The 18,069-nt window shown below is 59.2% G+C and overlaps 1 protein-coding gene across 8 annotated transcripts in view; it reads left to right on the top strand.

Annotated features, from left to right (window-relative positions):
- The window catches only part of HDAC7 (histone deacetylase 7), a 76,525-nt gene that overhangs the window by 23,561 nt on the left and 34,895 nt on the right, over nt 1-18,069 (top strand). For 2 of the 8 annotated variants that reach the window (XM_035570313.2, XM_035570310.2), the window contains exon 1: nt 12,977-13,450. The exons of 5 other annotated variants lie outside the window; for them this stretch is intronic. In XM_035570313.2, the coding sequence (XP_035426206.1) occupies nt 13,342-13,450 (109 nt within the window). In that variant the 5' untranslated portion in view covers nt 12,977-13,341. Of the gene's footprint in view, nt 1-6,333; nt 6,457-12,976; nt 13,451-18,069 lie in introns of those variants that run through there. One more of the 8 variants, XM_035570314.2, reaches the window with a different exon arrangement.

Raw genomic sequence — 18,069 nt, 5'->3', positions numbered from 1 at the left:
CTGCCAGGCAAGGGTCTGTGGAGGAGAAAAACGATTTATTTTACGGGCACCTAGTTCCTGTATGCACCTAGTCTGTGTTTTGCATTTAAATGTGAATACTTTTCCATTCACTGAATGGAAGTAGAGGGGTTTGATTCTGAGCGGGGTCACCATCACCTGCGCTCAGCTGCGCCTGGGATTTTTCAGCCAGGGTGCAACTGGGGACAAAACTGCGCCACCACCAGAGGGCTGACGCTGGGCTAACTGGCCTGCTCAGCCCCTGCTCTGGCCCCGCTGCCTTCACTCGCACAAGCCGAGACCCTGAGATACGAAGGACGAAGCTCTTCAGCACCCGGGCTGCATCCTGACCGCCCCATCGCTGCAGCCCTGTTTACCCAAGGTGCTGCTCGGAGCCTCCTCTCCTGCCCAGCTGAGCGTTGCCCAATTTGGGGCGTGAGTTGCTGCCGCCATACATCAGCAAATAAAAAGGCATCGAGCCTTCTTGTGCCCAAGTCAGCAACTTGCCCGCCACCCACCCGCTTGCTGGGTCAGCCTGAGCTGCAGCTGGCAGGCTCAGCAGGTTGGCCTCAAACTGTCCCCAGCCTCCCAAATTCTGTCTCGGGCAGACGAATAATTGGGAGGGGAAAAAAAAAGGCGGAAGGTTTGAGACGGAGAGGTTGGGCTGGGAGGAGTGTTTTAATCCTTGCTCGTGCACCAAGAAGAGATGTGCAGGCTCCTTGCCGCGTTTGCAGGCTGCAGGGCTCTCCGGTGCTGCTGGCACGAGGCCGGACTCGAGGCCAGAAGGAGGCAGGGCTTCAGGTGGGATCTGAGGAAGCGGAGCAGGTTTCCATTTCAATTGCATCTCCAAAAAATCTACCAGTGCCGCGGCGTGCTACCTTGGGTGTCGTTAGCTGTGCCCTGCTCTTGGTTCGATGGGGCTGTTGCAGGTGCAGGGGCAGCTCTGTCTCCTCCGGTGGGTAGTGATGTCCCTGCTTGGGTTTGTAGGGGGAAGATAAAAGCATGCTTGGAGCAGACGGCGTGTGCTGGAGCATTAGCGGATCTGCAGCTCCTGAGCAGGAGCAGACAGTGATTTTTAGCATCTTACAGCGTGACTAAAGCAGCCTTCTGCCAGATTGAGAGCTCCTGTTACAGCCCAGAGAGGCCAAAATATACCTAAACCAAGCACAACCCCACTTCCTCCTGTTAAGCAGGAGAAACCTTCAATTTTTCTCAATTTCTTATCCCAGCCACGGGGATTCAACCGGTCCCTGGTGGGCGCTGGGGGCGGGTGCCCCAGATAGCACCAGGTTAGCAAGAGATCCCCAGCTTGCACGCGGCCCTGCAGGTGCCAGCAGCAGCCAGGCATTTGCCTGGTCTCTCCACACCCCATGGAAACACAGGGGTGCTGCTGGTTCCCAGGGCTCTGCCGAGGAGAGCCCTGTGCCAGCAGAAAGCTGGCCGCAGCCCAGGTTCCCAGCCCAGCACCGTAAAACGGGGTGGGTCGGGGCGCCGGGCGCACGTCACAGGACGCTGTGCTCCAGCGAGTGTTCTCTCGGCTGATCCAAAGCCCCCGTCATCCGCTCGCTGCAGCCGCCACCTCCTGATTTTGGAGGCATCCCCGCTTGCAGCGGGCACGGAGGCTGAAGGTGTGGGAAGGGGAGCGCTGCAGCCCCTACAGCCCTCCGGGACACCCCCCGGCTGAAAGCGGGGCTGCCCGTGGTCCCGATGCTGCTCCTCAGTGCTGTTTTACACCCCTTGGTTTCCCCACCTCTGCTCCCCCATGCACGGCTCCGTGTGCTCATCCCCACGGCTCCTGCTGCGCCCCCAGCCCTGGGGACGTTCCCAGCTTTATCCGCGCCTTTTCCAGCGTGCTGAGCCCGGTCGCATCCAGCTGCTCAGCTCAGTGGGGAGCCACCACCATCGCCCACCCTCCTCCAGGACCTTCTTCAGGCTCTGGGTGCTGCAGGAAGGCAGGCGAAGAGCTGGGGCGAGCCCAGACAGCGGCTTCGGCTCCTTCGTTGGCAGGCAGAGGGTTGCACAACACGTGGGGTGAAGCACGTTCATCTCCTCCGATGAAAATAGCTCGGTTCTTTCACAACTGGCAGCGGGTCCTGCACAGGTCCCCCTGCCCGGCCGCAGCAGAAAGCCCTGGCCTCTCTGGCAGTGGTCTCCAAGGGAGGAGAGATGTAAGAAAGGGAAGTGGTGCCTGCTTTCCAGGCTAAAAATACCGCCCGCGCTTCCAAAATAATCTTGGTTGAGCGATTGCCATTAACCCCGTGCTCCGGGGCTGCCAGCTGGTTGGGTTCTCCAGTAACTCCGGTCTGAGCTCTGGTCTTACCCCGCACCTGGGTGGAGGGAGGTCTCGGTGGGACCCTTCTGCTGCTGGAGGTGGGTTGTGCTCCTCGGCCGCAGGTAATTTCTGCACGAGGTTGGACCAGGAGAAGGCAGGCTTGGACGTGGGAAGGGGACGGGAGTCCTGGTTGCTCCTCACTGCCCTCCTCTGCTCGCTGAAGCGTCTGAAGAAGCAGGGCTGAGAGCTGGGGGAGCGGTTTGCTCAGAAACCCCAGCAGCAGCTTCAGCCCTCTGCATTTTCAAAATGCAAACATGGAAAAAAAAAAAAAAAAACCACAAATTTCAAAGCCAAATTCAAAGACCTCTAAAACTCCTGATTTTTTTCCAGCCCACCCCAAATTTGTGGTGATTTTTTTCCACCCCAAACCTGACCTTTCTGCTTGGGCTGTTGATCTGGAAGAGAAAAGCACCAGCTCGCTCCGAGGCAGGTTCCCGTTGCGTTACACCTGAAGCTGGAGCCATGTGCAGGACCGAAGGGACGGATCCTGCTCAGGAAGACCCCAGGCTGCTTTTCCCCCTGCTCCTGAGCCTTTGGGAAGGATGAATTTAGGGGAATTTAGGGCACTGCACAGCAGAAAGGGCTAGAAGGGGAGAATGAAACCCTTTTTCCTGCTGCTGCTGAACTTAAACCATAAAGAAAGGTCCCAATAAATCGCACTTCTGATTGGCTTCCCTGAGTGATATGCAAATTTATGCAGAGTGGGGCTTGCTGGGACTTCCATCGTGAAGTTATTGGGCGTTCTCAGAATGAGCTGTTAGTCATAAAAACGTTGCAGTGGCAATTTTGGTGCCATTTGGGGCTCGGGGGGCACGTTACCATGCTCTGCAGGCTGCGTGGGGTGGGAACAGGGTGGACCCGAAACGCAGAGCACGCGGCTCAGCAGCTGGGTGCTGTCTGAGGGTCATGCATCTCCTCAGAGGGACTTTTCCCAAGCATTTCCAAGGTAAAACTGTAAATAAATGAACTTTCAAAAGTTTGGAAATGACCGGGAAGGAAAAGCCAATCAAGAAGAAACCCAGCATCAACGAGAGGGGAAAGGGAAAGCCCCAGAGGTGAGATTCACTGTGAGCAGCTGCAGCTTGAACCTCCCAGCTTCAGAGCGCACCGAAAATAACTGCTCGCTAACTGGGGCTTACAACTGGGTGCCAGCCTGCATGTGCGCATGCATGCTTGATATGTAACTTCCCATATTCTGTTCTGGTATCATGAAAGTGAACAAAATAGCTCAGCAAAAAACACAGCCACTGCCCACCCGTGTTTCGGTGTTTACCTCGCTGCACCTGCACCGCTTGACCTCTGGAGGTGCGGAGCTGTGCAGCTGAGCCGTGGGCCCCTCCAGGTCTCCTCGCTCTGGGATGAGGCAGGGCTTTGCTGTGCATCTGAAGAGATTTCTTCTTTGGAAAAGAGAAGTGTAATTCCGTGGTAAGAGAATCCCCCCCTGCTTCGGATTTCCTGGAAATGCAGCTGTCCTCTCGCAAAGGAGCCGCGCCAAATAACTGCCATCGCGGGCTGCTCCCCGGGGCGATGCCTTTGAAGGGGATTTGAAGCCCCTGAGCACCACCTCCTTGGGGCTGAATGTGGCTGTTTTCCTTCCCTTGAGACCCTGGGGTCCCAGCCGGTGCTGCGTGGGGATGGTCCCGCTGCCCTGCCCTCTGCTCATCCCATTCTTGCCCCGCTGGGTTTGGGAACGGGCACGGCAGAGCGAGGCGAAGGAACGGCACTGCCAGTCCCTAGGAAGCGCTCGGAGAACGGTGTGTCTTCAGCCTGCAATTTGACGCAATTTGGGAGTTTTACTCAGGGCTATGCGGAAGCGCCTATCTCCATCAGGGTTTGCAATCCTCTCTCCAGGTTGGGGCCTCCTGCCAGCACGTCTGCAGTCCCCTTTCTCGGTGGCTTGGGCGTTCACCCAGGATGGAGGGGACTTGGGGTCGGCTTTGGCCTCTAGCCACAAGTCTTTGAACCATATTCCCTCCTGTCTCGTGTCTTTCCAACCAGCTGGCTGAGGGGTTGCTGGAGCAAGCTGCTCGCGTTCCCTCCTGTTGAAGCAGGTCTGCCTATATAAAATAATAACATATTTATCGGCTATGAGATAATGCAACTCCCTCCTTCTGGGACAGAAGGAACTCCCAGTGCTCCCAGGGGTGGGCAACCCAGATTTTTCTCTGATGGTTATTGCAATTCCAGTGGAGCTGCTGAGATGATCAGGGTTGAGAGCATGGGGCCTACAAGAAGAGGTGAGGGGATGGTGAGCATCCATGCTGGATGCTTGAAAGACAGCCTAAATATATATAGACGTGGAGTTTTAGAGCACCTGAGAATACTGCTCCGAAAAGAAGTATCTGGCTCAACTTCAAGCAAAGAGCTGCTATGCTGGTTGAATTTATGGCAGACTGCAATCTGCATAATATTCTGGATTAATATCGTTCCATTTTCAAAGAGAAAATGCTTAAGACAGTGATATAAATAGCAACAGAAAAGGCTGGCGAGCTGCATGGCTCTTTCCTGCTCGCACATCCCGTATCTTTCTGGAGCCACCCTTACTTGACCAGACGGATGCGTCAAATCCAATCAATGCGAGTGCTTGAAGGGAGGCGTTGCTGGTGACCGAGTCCCGAGGGAAGCGGGCAGGAAATGGCACCAATCTGCCACAGCCAGCCCTGCGTGCTCTGCGCTGCCGCTGCCACGCAGCTCTCCCCTGCAGACTTTGATGGATTTCAGATTTTGCAAGGAAATCTGCGGTGAAGAGTCTTTTTCCAAAACTAATTAAGTGAGCCGGGCTCAGGGTCCAGCTGCAAGGGATTTTAAATGTGCAATACCTAGTTTTTCCTCCTTAAATGTGCCTGTGGATTGTACCAGGCTCTCTCTAGCAAAGAACAGCATCCTGCAGGTTTGGGAAGCAAGATAAAAAGCTGCAGTTACAGCAAAGCTTCTTAACGAAGAGCTCTTGCTGCAAGAGGCGAGTTTCTTAAGTTCCTGCATTTAACCAACCTGACCCTTAAATTTTCTGTGTCTGGGATTTATAAGCTGTTGTGGAGGTGCTATCGATTCTTGCTGATCTTAGGGGGATCTGTCTGCTAGGACTAAAGGCGTTACGGTTGGTGGGGAGGAGCCGCTGAACCCGCGGAGGTTAAATTTGGCGAGCACCCCTCCGCCGCCTTCTCCACGACGTCGAGAAAAGCCGAGAGGCGTTCAGAGAGCACTGAGGCAGCCTCCATTTGAAGCCGGCACACAAACCTCAGCACCACATCACGTGTCCAAACAAAACCCAGCTCCAAACGCAGCCGTCACAGCTGCCACCTGCAAACGCTTTTAAGCGTTTTGGTGGCGGGGCTGTGGCGGGAGCCCTCCATCGCCGTTCCTCGGGGTGTGGATGATGTTTTTCGTTCTGTTTGTCTGGCACTGGCTTGTTCCCCCCTGCCTTGAGCATCAGATGCCGAGGAGGAGCAGTGGGTGCTGCAGTGGGTGCTGCAGGGGGACTGCGGTCCTGGAGGGCTCTTTGGAACGAGGGCTGGTGGTGACACAGGGACCAGGATGAGGGCAAAGCCACGGGGGTCCCGGCATCCACCCCCCCCAAAACCCATTTGTGCAGCACGTGCTGGCGGGGGGGGCTTTGCACACAAACCCCGGCTTGTTCTGAAGTGCACAAACCCCATTTCGCCTTGAACCGACCCTAAAAAGCACAACCCCTTGTGCTACACCCCTTTTTTGTCCCCACGCCCACGATCCCCCCCCCCTTGCGCGGACCTCGCTTCCCAGGGGCACAGAGCCCACCTTCGCCCCACTCAGGACCCCCGGGGGGGCGGGTACCCGAGACCTCGAGACCCTCGAGGGGGACCCGAGGCCTCGGAGCCCGGCCCCACAACCGCCCCCCGACCCCCTGAGGGTGGGTTCAAAGCCTCGGGGCCCGGCTCGGCCCGGCCCTGCGGGCGGCGCCATTAAGCGCAGCGCGGCCGCGGGGCGGCGCCGCCCTCAGACAAAGCGGCGTGGGCCGGGCCGAGCCGAGGCGGGCCGGGCCGTGCCGGGTCCCGGTCCCTCAGAGCTCCGAGCTCCGAGCCATGGCTCCCCGGCTCGGACGGGCTCGGACGGCCCGGCCTCGCCTTTGTCCCCGCATGGCCCCGCCTGAGGTAAGGTACCGAGGTGGGGGGAACCGGGACGGAGCCGCCGCCGGCCGGGGTCTGTGGCGGGCAGGGCTCCGGTAACGGGGCGGGGGGGGGAGCGGCTGCCGTTTTGGGGAGCCCCCTGGGGTGATGGGGGGCCGTGTGGGTGAGGCTGGGGGTGTTGGGGCTCCGCTCCCCCCTTATTGCTGGGAGTTCCCTTGTATTGCTAGGGATTGGTCCCGGGGGTGCTGGGGGTCCCCCCGTATTGCTGGGGGTCCCCCTGTATTGCTAGGGGCTGGCCCTGGGGTGTTGGGGTCCCCTGTATTGCGGAGGCCAGGGGCTGGCCCCGTATTGCTGGGGGCCCCCCCGTGTTGCTGGGGTTTCCCCCATAGTGCTAGGGATTGGCTCTGGGGGTCCCCCTGTATTGCTGGGGACTGGCCCTAGGGGTACTGGGGTCCCCTGTGTTGCTGAGACTGGGGGTCCCCTGTGTTGCTGGGGGTCCCCTCGTATCGCTACGGATTGGCCCAGGGGGTGCTGGGGTCCCCTGTTCTGCTGCTGGTCCTTGGGGAGATGCTGCCCGTGCTCTCAGCCCTCGCTGTCGCAGCACCTGGATGCTCCCGGCCAGAGCGAGGAGCCCGGGGAGATGTCAGGGGACGGTGGCTTGGGGATCGGCAGAGGAGACGGGGTGAATGTCTGTGTGGGCAGCTCAGCGGGGCCGGGCTGTGGGTGAAAGCAGCTCCTCAGGCAGAACGGGGTCCCCAGAGACATGGGAGAGCGCGTGCTTGGCTGTGGTGAACTGGAGGCTGGCTGCAGGGAGGGTTTTGTTCGGATCCTGATGCCTTTCCCTGCTGCAGGGCAGCTGGTGCTTCCAGGCGGCGAGGTTTTAAGGGGCGGGGGGTAGCTGTGCCGGTTTGCATCGTTGTTGGGTCTATTTAATGAAATGACATCTCTCTTTCCTGCCTGAATACCTTGTTCAGAAAGGATGGGAGCAGCTGCCCTGGAAAAAGAGTTGTTGATACCCTGAGTAGCCCAGCTTCGTCTCGAGCCAGCACAACCCACAGACCAGCAAGTCGTCCAGTGTTTGCTCTCTGCTGGCAGTCCCCTCGTTCCACAAAAGCAGAGCTTCCCACACCTTTTTCCATGGTGAAGGTATTATCAGGGGTTTGGGCACGTTAGGAGGCTCTGCTGAGTAATGGGTTGGTTGGAGGCTCCTGCAGAGGTGGTGGTGAGATGCACACTCAGGCTTGGCTGGCTCAGCAGCGTGCGTGCAGGAGGGAAGAGCTGTCACTCGTGGGAGAGGACGGGGAACAAATGGCCTCAGGACTTTCCCTGTGTCTAGTCTAGAAGCTAGTCCCAGCTCCTGGCAGAGCTGTTTCCTTTGGGAGGGTGGGTTCTGCTCTGTGAGGGTCTGGTTGGACACCTCTGAGCGGGTGTCTGCAGAGCATTTCAGCCCGGACATGGCAGCGGGAGATCTCTGGTGCTTCCTGGTTTGCACCGAGGATTTCAGCACCTCCTACTTAGCTGCCTGATGTGAGCAGGAAGTAGGAGCGTGAAAATGGCAGCAAAAGTGCTTGCAGCAAGGCTGGAAGCTCCGAAGGTGCAGATGTGAGACGGTGATGAGGTTAGAGCTGACCTGACCAGGGTCCTAAGCCTTTTTGATGTATAGTTTGGGAACAGACACGTGAAAATGTTAGGGCTGGTCTGTGCAGGCATGTGGTCTTACCCTGGGGCAGCATGGCATGAGGGTGAAGGTGCTGTGCAGGTGCACATGAGGGCGACTTTTCCTGCAGTTCATTAAACTGCATAGCTGCATCCTGCCTGGACAGAAAGCCCTGCAGCAGTGATGGTGTCCAGCTCGGGGTCTGCGTTGTGTTTTGAGGCAGGTGACTCAAGGGATGCGAGCGGCAGCGCCCATGGCTTTGGGATGCGTGGCAGAAGCTGAGCATAGTTCTCCCACCTTGTGGCCCTGAGGCAGAAACAACTCTTGGGAGGCTGAAAGCCAGTGCTGCAAAGCCTGCACCATTTAGAAACTGTTCAAAGAAAAATAGTGTCTGAAAATGTTAGTAGTGAGGAGGCTTTGTGTTGGGAGTCTTTGCAAATCAGACTTTTAGGGTTGTTTTTTTTTTTTGGTTCAAGCAGTGGATGAAATGGTAGAGCATTGCAGGAGATCCTGCAATCATGCATTTAACAGCTGGGACCTTGGGGAGGGGAAAAAAGCACAAACACAAACGATTGTGTTGTCAGTGCTCTCAAATTAGGCAGCTCCTGCATCGTCACCTGGCTCTGGCAGGGGTTTGTACGAATCTCTTTGCTTTGACTTGAGTCTGAGCCAGGTTTCTTGAAGGTTCAGGCTTCGAGACCTTAGTTTACCTCTTGATCTTCATCCAGCCCCCCCCAGCTGTAGCAGGCCCCTGCTTCGTCCCCTGCAGCCAGCCCTGGCCGTGGGGGACAGGGAGAGGCCGGGTAGGTGATTCAGTCCTGCGAGCTGTTGCATCGAGTCCTTCCCGAGGTCTGTGTCTCATTATCTTGCTATGCTCCCCGAAGGCAAGAATGCATCCTTCCCCGATTCAGGCTTTGCCGGCTTCCCATTAGCTGCTTCTTTGCTGACTTTTTGTGTCGTTAGTAAAATGGGGCTGATGACTGATGGCCAAGGAAGCGTGTCCTGGCCCTGCTGAGTCTGGCTGCAGCTGGGTGGGCTCGTGTCAAACTTGAGCGGCCCTCTGTGACTGAGGCTTTGAGAGCCCTGCTCGGTCCGGCTCCCGCCCGCTCTCTGCCAGGCTGCCCTAAAAATACTGCAGAAAGCCCTGCAGCTCGCAGCCCCGCTGAGCTGCTGCGATGTTTTTCTACCCCCGTGGGTGCCTGCAGTGAGCGTGGTTTGTGCCTGACCGCCCCAGTCCTGCCTCCTGCTACAGCTGCTTGGTCAAATCGCCTTCCCCTGAGGAGCAGGGCTGGGTGCATGGGGTCTTAGGGGCAATTTTCTTGCTTAAAGAAGGTCCAAGTTAGGGCATCTGCTGTGTGATGTGGAGCGGGGCTTTCGAGTGGATGGACAGCATTCGGGAGACTGGTAGGGCTGAGCGTTAATCGCTAATGCCCCTAATGGTAACTTTTAGCAGAAAACCACGGCTCTCGTTACGCCGAGCCGAGGATGTTTAGGAGAGCAGCGCTGTCCTGCAGAATGTATGCAAAGGATTTGTTTTCTTTCTGTGCCTCGAAGAGCCTCGTCTTCCTTTGAAACCGTCTTCCAGATATAGCAGCTGTTGCTAGCGCTGAATGAGCCTGGGCTGCGTTTCGGCAGCCTCTGCGTGTCGTGCACGATTCGGTCGCTGGCATTTGAGTTTAGCCAGAGCAAGCGAAGCTGGTACGCTTGGGTGGCTTTGTCCCAGTTGTCAAACTATAAATAGTAAATGGAGCCCAAGCGTTTGCTGGCCTGACTTTGGAAACTTCCCAGGCTCACCTTGGAGGAGGAATTCATGCCGGAGCACATCAGCCCTTGGCAGAGAGGGGCTGGAGGCGGCGGGCGCGCAGCGTGATGCGCCAGTACCCGTCAGCGAGCTGATGAGGTGGCAGAGTCAGTCCGAGTGCCATGCGTCCCTGTCACCGGGTCCTTCTTGGGCAATATTTGAGGATGTTGAGGAAAGAGCCTCGAGTCAGTGCCAGAGAGCTCTTCGGCAGGAAGGGGAGCTTCTGAGCGAGGGTGGCTGTGGAGCTCCTGCGGACGTGCTGGAGCGGGACAGCAGCTCACCCGTCACGTCTCCCTGCTCGTCCTCCCTCCTCCTAAAAGTTCGCTCCGTCCGCCCTCAAAGCTCCGTGCCGTGGACGGTGCTCTCGGTTTCTCGGTGCCATGATAAACTCCGGGATCGCAGAGGTGTCTCCGAGGCCGCAGTCTCGGTGGCTGGCTGGCTTTCTGCACCTTCCCGCGGCGACAAACCCCGTGGCTCTCCGGCGGCTACTTGAAGCTTCATCCCGTGAGCTGTTTGTATCTGGCACACGCCAGCGAGAGAATTAGCTCTTCCACGGGGCCGCCTTGCACAGTTGGATCAAAATACTGCTCGCAGCAGCGCAAAACAAAGACTGCTGCTGCTCTGGCACGCCGTCGCGCTCGCCCCGTGGCCTCTCTGTGCCGCCGGAGGTGACAGTGGGTGCTGCAGGGTGCTGGGATGGGGCCGCGGGTGCTGGCGAGGGGAACGGGATGTGGGAGCTGGGTCAGAGCTTGCTGGAGCTCTCCTGAAGCAGTACCTCAAAACCAAGAGCCAAACCTTTGCTTGTTTTAGGAATGACTCAGTGGATGCTGTCGGGAGTTAAACGAGCAGGTAGGGCTTCCCGGTGCGCTTGGGCTTCCTGACAAGATCGCTTTTACTCGTTCTTTGGGTTGTGTTAGGTGACTGTGGCCTTCTTGTCCGCTTTGCCTCTCTTATTCCCTCTCTCCACCTTCCCTTCTACTCAAGCATGTGCCGTTCTCCCACAGCTGCCCCTTGGAAAGGAAAACTTTCATCCCGGGTCCTGTTTGCGTTCGAGTCCCGTGGCTGGGAAGGTGCCTGCGGAGCACCCTGGGGCCCTGCGGGTGCTGCGGGGCTCAGCTCAGCCGCTGGAAGCAGGGCACCGGGCGGCTGCTGCTGCAAGGAGCCGGGGTGCGGTGCTGGGAGCCCTTCTGGGGGATATTCCTGAGCCTTCACAGGAGGGGAAATCTCTTACGCAAGGCAGGGGAAAAGCAGAGCGGTGTTGGTGCTGAGGCTGCTTTTTCAAAAGCCGCTCTTGCGTAAGAGCGAAGCCTTGGGCAGCACAGAAAATGTGGAGAACGTCAGCTCCTCGCCAGGGCTGGAAACGGGATCGCTTTCTGAATTTCTTCCTTCATGTGGATCCAAAACTTCAAGGCTTATGCAAATCCTGCAGGTTCACCGGCAGTTTGATGCACTTAGGTTGCAGAGGATGTTTCCGTGCGTAGCCCGGGGGTGCAGCTGCCAAGTGAAGAGCCTCCTCTCTTCCTGCCGTCGACTCCTTCCTAGATCTAGCTGCCTTAAGCAACACTTAAGAGGCCGGTGGAAGCACAGGCTTTGCAGTATCGTCTTCGGGGCGAGAATATTCACAGCAGAGAGGTCGTGGGGAGGTGTCTCTGCTCCCTGGGCAGCCCAGGGTGGATGGGAAGCATCATTCTGCTTGCTCGCGGGCTTTGCTGCATCCTTTCTGCTGCCTTTGTGGCCTCACCCTGCCTCCTCTGGCCTTGCTGCCCTTGTCCCGGTGACTGCTGCGTGACTCCTTGCTGTCCCAGGGCTGCTGAGGATGGAGGATCAGCTATTTCTACGGAGCACGAGGATCGGGAACCTCTGCCCCGAGAGCAGGGGCTCACCTCCAGGTTTCTGCTCTGGTGCTGGTGCTGAGCTTTGCGGTGTGGTCGGCGTGCCAACTGCTTCAGCCCGGGAGCTGCCCCGCTTCTTCGTGGCTCAGGGATGCATCCAAGCCCCCGTGTTGGGGTTTCTCCGGGTGGCCGCAGCCCTGTGGCTGTCACCTGCTGGCCCGGGGCCGGCGGTGGCGAGCGGAGAGGACGGGACGGCTCGCGCCGCCGTGGTAATTGAACTGCGGCGTTAAGCAAATCGGTGGCTTGGGAGCTTTATTCAGAGCGCTCAGCCTCTTCGAACCCCTGATTCAATGCGGGCGGTTTGACAGAGGCCTTAATAAGCAGCTGCTGGCTGGCCGAGGGCTGGAATCGGAGGTGTGCGCTCCCAGCGCCCCGCGGAGGGTTTGGAGGCTGTTTGCACAACAGGCGAAGCCGCTGGGTTTGGGGAATTCACTTATTTAGCACCGCAGGCTCTGTCAGTCCCGGCTTGCGACTTCTTCCCGTCCAAAAACCAGGAGAAAATATTTCTGGGGTTTGAGTTAAGCCAGCAGAACCTTGTGCCGTGCCAGCAAGGGTTCCTAATGCACCGGCGGGGTGGACGCGCTGGGAGGTAGCAGGGCGCCGCTGCGGGGACCGGTTTCAGGTGGCGGGCTTGGTTTCCAGAAACCGTAGCTTGTGTGTTTGTTTTCCCAGTATCTACGGGTTGAAATCAAATACCCTCGGAGCATTGCCATTTAAATTTCCCTACATTAATCTTAATGGTGGTTGCTAACCGAGACCAGATCTTTCCGAAACACATCTGGCGACCGGGCGCGATCGCAAACTCTCCCTTCTAAGCGTGGGGAGAGCTGCAAGGCTCAGTTTGGGGTTAGAAAGCGCCGGGAAGGGGCTGAGCAGCTCCTGGGGGTGCCCCGAGCATCGCCGAGCCGCAAGTACCACCGCCGGACCCCCTTTTGGCAGCACGGGCTGGCGCGGAGGTGGCCGGGGGGGCTCATCCCGCTGTCTGCTTTGCCTCAAAAGCATGCGCGGCGGCTCTACCTCGGCTTACCCGAATCTTTCTCGGTGAGGTGAGAGTTGTTGTGCAGTTTCCTCTTTATATCCTCTTATGTCACGCCGCCCCGCCGGCTGAGCGCGCTGAAAATAGCTGCCAATCCCTGTCGGTTTCACTTCAAGGTCTCTATTCTTAGCTTGCTGGTTAGCTGAGCAAGCCGCCTTACTCAGTAGTCATGAGTTCAAGGACCGAAGGGTAAAGAATAGCGAAGCCGGGCCATGCGGGAGCTTTGTTTGCGTTTCATGGCAGCTCGGAAGGACCGGCTCGGGCCGAGCCCTCCCCAGCGGCCGCAGCCCCGTGTGCTCAAAGAGGGCCGCGCGTACGGGAGCGGGGAGTAAAAGTCGCCGGCGCCGGTGCGTCCTCGGGAGGAGGCAGGCGGCTGGGAGCCGGGATGACTCAGTGAGCGCGAGTTTGTCGAGTGGCGTGTTGCTGCTGGCTCGTCGGTAGGCGAGCTCTGTCAGATGCGTCTTGCTGCTGCCCCGATGACCAGATACGTGCGTGGCAGGAGCGAAGCAGAAGTGAATGTGGGATGCGGAGCGGCGGCTTCCCGGGAGCGGAACTAGCTGGGTGTTCTCAGAGTAAGAGCCGGGCGCTGAGGCTGAGGATATCTGCCGTGCTGGTGATGTTCAGCCCGTCCTGTAAGTGCCTTTCCCATCCCTGGGGGGGGATTTTTTTTCTTCCTTGCACGGCTCCGAATCCTGACCCGGGGTGGGCCGGCCGAAGGCGCGCCCGGGAGCATCCCGCTGTGTGTTACGCGGGGCTGAGCCGAAGCTCGGATCCCGCTGGATCCCTGCGGGAGGTCTGTGGGTGCCGGGGCAGCAAAAAGGCTTTGCTGCTTTGACCCCAGGATCCCAGCCTGGTGCCTACGTGGGAGCTTTCCGCAGCCCTGTGGCTGCAGGAGGGGATGGTGTCGGCCCCAGTTGCACCAGCAAGCACTGGGCAGGCTCCTCTCATCCTCTCCTCTCCTCTCCTCTCCTCTGCCATGCCTGCCTGCTTTGTTTGCTCACCCACGAGCTCTTGCTTAAATCTGAAGGTGCTGCCTAAATGGGTGCAGAGCCCGAGGGACCCCTCGTTAGTCCTTCGGCAGGGCTTGCCTGTTTTAGAGATCTCGCGTCGGGAGAGATCTCGTTTTCCAGGCTGCGTTTAAATCCCTTTAACCCTTCCAAGCTGCTGCTGAAGCTGCCCGGTGCCGGCTCTGCTGGGGCACGGAGCAGCATCCGGCCCCCGGGGCATCGATGGCACGGGAGGACGGCGCCTGCCCGGGGCCAAAGCTGCCGGCCCGGCTTTCTCCACGCGCCCGAGCTCGCCGAGGCTCCGTCCGCGGGGCTGCTGCGTACCGAGCTCGCATCCTGCCTCCGCTGCGGGTGACGGTCACGTGCAGGCGAGGCCTTTGTCCTGTGCCTGGCTGCTTTTTTGAAAACTTATTTTTAGGTGCTTTCTGGCTTCCTCTTCCTCCTGCGCTGCGCTCCCTCTTTCTAGCTCCCTCTTCGAGGATCGCTTTTCTGAACAGTCGGTTCCTCCTTAAAGCCGTTTTTGCAGGCCTTTTGTCTGGGCTTGGGAGCTGTCCCAGTTTAGCATTAGCAGCTGCTGGCTCCTTCTGGGTAAGCAAGAACAAATAAAGGTTTCGAGTGAATGAATCATTTGAGCCTTATCTGTCTTGGGAAGCCGGGACAGCTGTGCAACTGCTGCAGGAGCCTGCCTGGAGGGCACGGAGGCTCCTCATTGAGGAACTTCTCCTCCAGTGGCCGGTGCTTAATGGGGTGCTTAATGGGTTCGGTGCTTAATGGGTTCGGTGCTTAATGGGTTCGCCCTGCTGCCCTGGGCCTTGGCGAATTCCTCTGCGGGCTTCTGAGCTTTCCCCCACGCTTGGTTATGAAGCACGACTCCGGATTAACTCCCTTTCCACGCTGGTTTTCCTACAGTTCCCGAGGAAATCCAGCCCGTAGGACGCTTCGAGTGGTTAAATCCCGTGTGAAAGCGGGGGCTGGTGGCTGCAGAGCGTGGTGCTGGGCCGGGCAGGGATGCTGCTGGAGGGCGGGCAGCGTCAGAGGTGGCGCCTGGGCTGCTGCCGTCCTCGGGGCTCCCCAGCCGAGCGGCAGCGCTGCGGGAGCTGTGGCGTGGCTGTGCCGGTTCAAAAGGCAGGATTCGGAGATAAGCGGCGTTGGTTTAATCCCAGAAATGTGGGAGAAGGGAGGGGAGCAGCAGATAAGCCTTGGGCTCGTGCCTGCAAAGTTTTCCTCTGGCCCTAAGGTGGGGACTTGGTGTCTTGCTGAGCTCGATGGGACGGTGTTTTCTCGCCTTCCTCCCGCTGGCCCCGTCTTCTGGCACACCAGATTAGGCTGGGTTTCTCCTCTTGCCCTGCCTGACTGTCACAAAGGGCTCGCCAACAGCACTGGAGTGGCTGGGATGAACCAGCGGGCTTCGATACGCGACCGCAGCGGCGGCAAGCTCCTGGGAGCTGCTTGAAATTTCCCCCCCTCCCCCCCTTTTTTTTTTTTTAAACAAACCAAAACCCTCCGGGTTGTCGCATCTCACACCCGGCGCCGTGTCCCGGGACGGAGGGACGGGGTGCATTGGTGCTTCGGTCCTGCAGGACTCCTTGGTGCTCCCCGGAGCTGGCCTTGCCCTCGAGCGGCGACGGCCGCGGCTCTGGGAGGAGGCTCGTGCTCCCGGTGCCCCGGCGCGGGGAAAGCAAACAGGGCTTGTACAACCCTTACGGAGCTGGGGCTGGAACCTGCTTTTCTTGTATGACAGACCAGGTCTCAGCTGCTCGGCCTCCTTGGAGCAAGTGTACTCAGGGAGGGCTTGGCTTTTCTGCCTATACCCGATTTCTGAGCTGGTAGGTGGATGGGGCGCAAGTCCCCGCTGGATTTGTCGCTGTGGAGCTGTTGGTTGTATCGTGAGAATCCGTGCCTGGCCGTGTGCTGGCTGTGACCCTGTACCTCGTCAGCTGGATGCTCCCGGATTGAATCTTGATCGTAATTCACCTGGAACAACCCCCACGTCGTCCCTCCTCCACCTTCGAGGCTCTGCCGTTGCCGGAGGTGGGTGCAGGCACCGCAGTCCTGCCGAGCCCTGACGTCCCCAAATGGCTAAATCCCACCTGAAAAGTCCAAGGATGAAAACAGTAGGTTTGGGGTTTGGCTTAGCCACGTGGATCCGTGGGGTCGAGCCACGTCTTGGCCGCCCGGATGAAGAGCAGAGCCGGCCCTTGGGCTGGGGGCGAGGGGCCGGGGCCGGGGGCTGTCGCAGGTGAGCTGTCATGCCAGCACTTTTGGAGACGCAGCACCTTGGCTGTGTTTTCTGGCTTCGAAGCGCCGTGGTTGCTCTCCCCACGGCAGGGGTTCCTGCGTGCCGCTGGGGTTTTGGTGCCCGTTTAATACCTGCTGGAGGAGGAAGGAGGACGGGGGGCACTCCGGTTGCAGCCCAGTCCTACGAGGTGTCCTGGGAGCGCAGCTCTTGCTGTCCCGCCTCGGCCCCTGCAGCTGCCTACGAACTCAGCGGTGTCGCCTTGCTGAAAGACCCCTGGCTGTGGGGTCCCCGACCTGCTCCTGTGCTCCCGTCTCCAGCTCCCCTGGCGGCTGGTGGTGGAGACCGAGGAGAACTTGGCTTTGAAGGCTGTGTCTGCTCGCTGTGGGTGAAGCGGAGCAGCAGCAAGCCTCACGATGCTGCGGTGCCTGCTTTTCTGATGCCCCCGTGTCCGTGCCCCGCTCTCCGAAGGGCATCCTCCATCCCCGCTCTGAGAAATGCTCCTTGCGGGGCCCGACTCTTCTGAAAGGCTCCGCGCTGTTCGGAGGGAGATAAGGGTAGGGGTTAAGGCAAAAAAAATTAAGAGAATTTCCTGCTGCTGGAGATGGAGGCTGGATAACGCTGATTTAGAGCTTTGACTCCCATCTGCAGCCTCCCCGTGCTCCCAGGGGAAGCTGCCCTGGTTCCCAGCCTCGTGCCCACTGGCAGGGTCAGTGCCTCGCTGGCTCCACAGCGGGTTTGTGCACGCAGATCCACGGTTCTCGGTCCTTCTCCTGCACGTAGAGCAGCGTGGTTCGCAGGTACGTGTTGCTGCGGAGATGCCGCATCCTCCCGCGGCGGGACGGGGCCCGGCAGCCCAGACACCCCGTCCGGCGTGGCCAGGCTCAGCGGTGAGACGCTGGTATGCGAGATGTAAACTCAATACCAAAGTTTAGATTACAGCCCTGCGAAAAACATCAGCTCCCCTAAATGGAGCCCAGATGGTGGCGGAAGCCGTGCAGCGCGCGGAAGCGGCGAGCTGGTGGAGGAGGAATGGCAGGGACCGAGCGAGCCGAGGGATGGGGCCGAGGGTTGGGGGGGGGGGGGGGGGAGAGAGGGAAGAGGTAGGGTTACAGCCCCGACCGCCTGCAGCAAGGGTCAGCCAGGAGCCCGGGCTGCTTAATCCCCTTCTCCCCCTCACTAGCAGCTCCGGACAAGGAATGTCCGCAGGGCTGCATCAGTGTCAACGCAGCGTTTCCAAAGCTGAGGTTTCCCACAGCCCATGGCAGCTGAACTTGCGGGCGTTGAGAGGCCGAGGGCTCTCGGGCGAATTAGAGGGGAGCGGGCAGATCTGAGGCAGCGACTGCCCGAACTGCTCGCTCGGGAGCTCTGCCAGAAGAGGAGGCTCCGGGCTTCCCGGCTGCGGCAGGTTCAGCGCCGCGGAGCCCGGGGACGGAGCCGCTCGGGTAAGAAGCGCGTGGACGCGGGCTCGGGCTGCGGGGAGGCTGAGCGTGACTCAATATCCTGGCGTGGTGAAGAAAGGCAACGTCCCAAGGGCTGTCCGGGAGGCTTGGAGCAGACCTGCGCGGGGTTTCGGAGGGGAATGGAGCGATGGGGAAGCAGCGGGGCGATGGGGGATGACGGGGCGCAGCCCGAAGCTGGGCGCTTCTAAGCCAAGCAGTGCCAGCATGCGTGGAGACAGGAGTGGAAGCCTTCAAAAATGATGCTGCGGGGATGGGACAGCAAATCAGGCCCTTCCTGCGTGGACAGGGCAGGTGGTGGCTCGGGGTGGCTGCAGGGAGAGCCCCTCTCTGCGCTGGGACCGGTCCGGCGGTGAGGATGTGCTGGGTGGTGTGGAGCAGGGTCCCCATCTTCAGGGTGATTGAGCAGCGTTAGGAATGGCCGAGTTATTTGTCCCCTCTGCGAACTGGAGTGCTGGGGTGGTGATGAGAGAGGAGACATTTATGGGAAAAAACGGGGTTCTTTGGGGTTATTCTGTCAACGGCTGTGGGGAGACCCTGAGTGTATC

The sequence above is a fragment of the Cygnus atratus genome, chromosome 29 (assembly GCF_013377495.2).
Source record: "Cygnus atratus isolate AKBS03 ecotype Queensland, Australia chromosome 29, CAtr_DNAZoo_HiC_assembly, whole genome shotgun sequence".
NCBI lineage: Eukaryota > Metazoa > Chordata > Aves > Anseriformes > Anatidae > Cygnus > Cygnus atratus.
The sequence above is the reverse complement of the archived record's forward strand: the minus strand, read 5'-3'. Positions and strand labels throughout refer to the sequence as shown.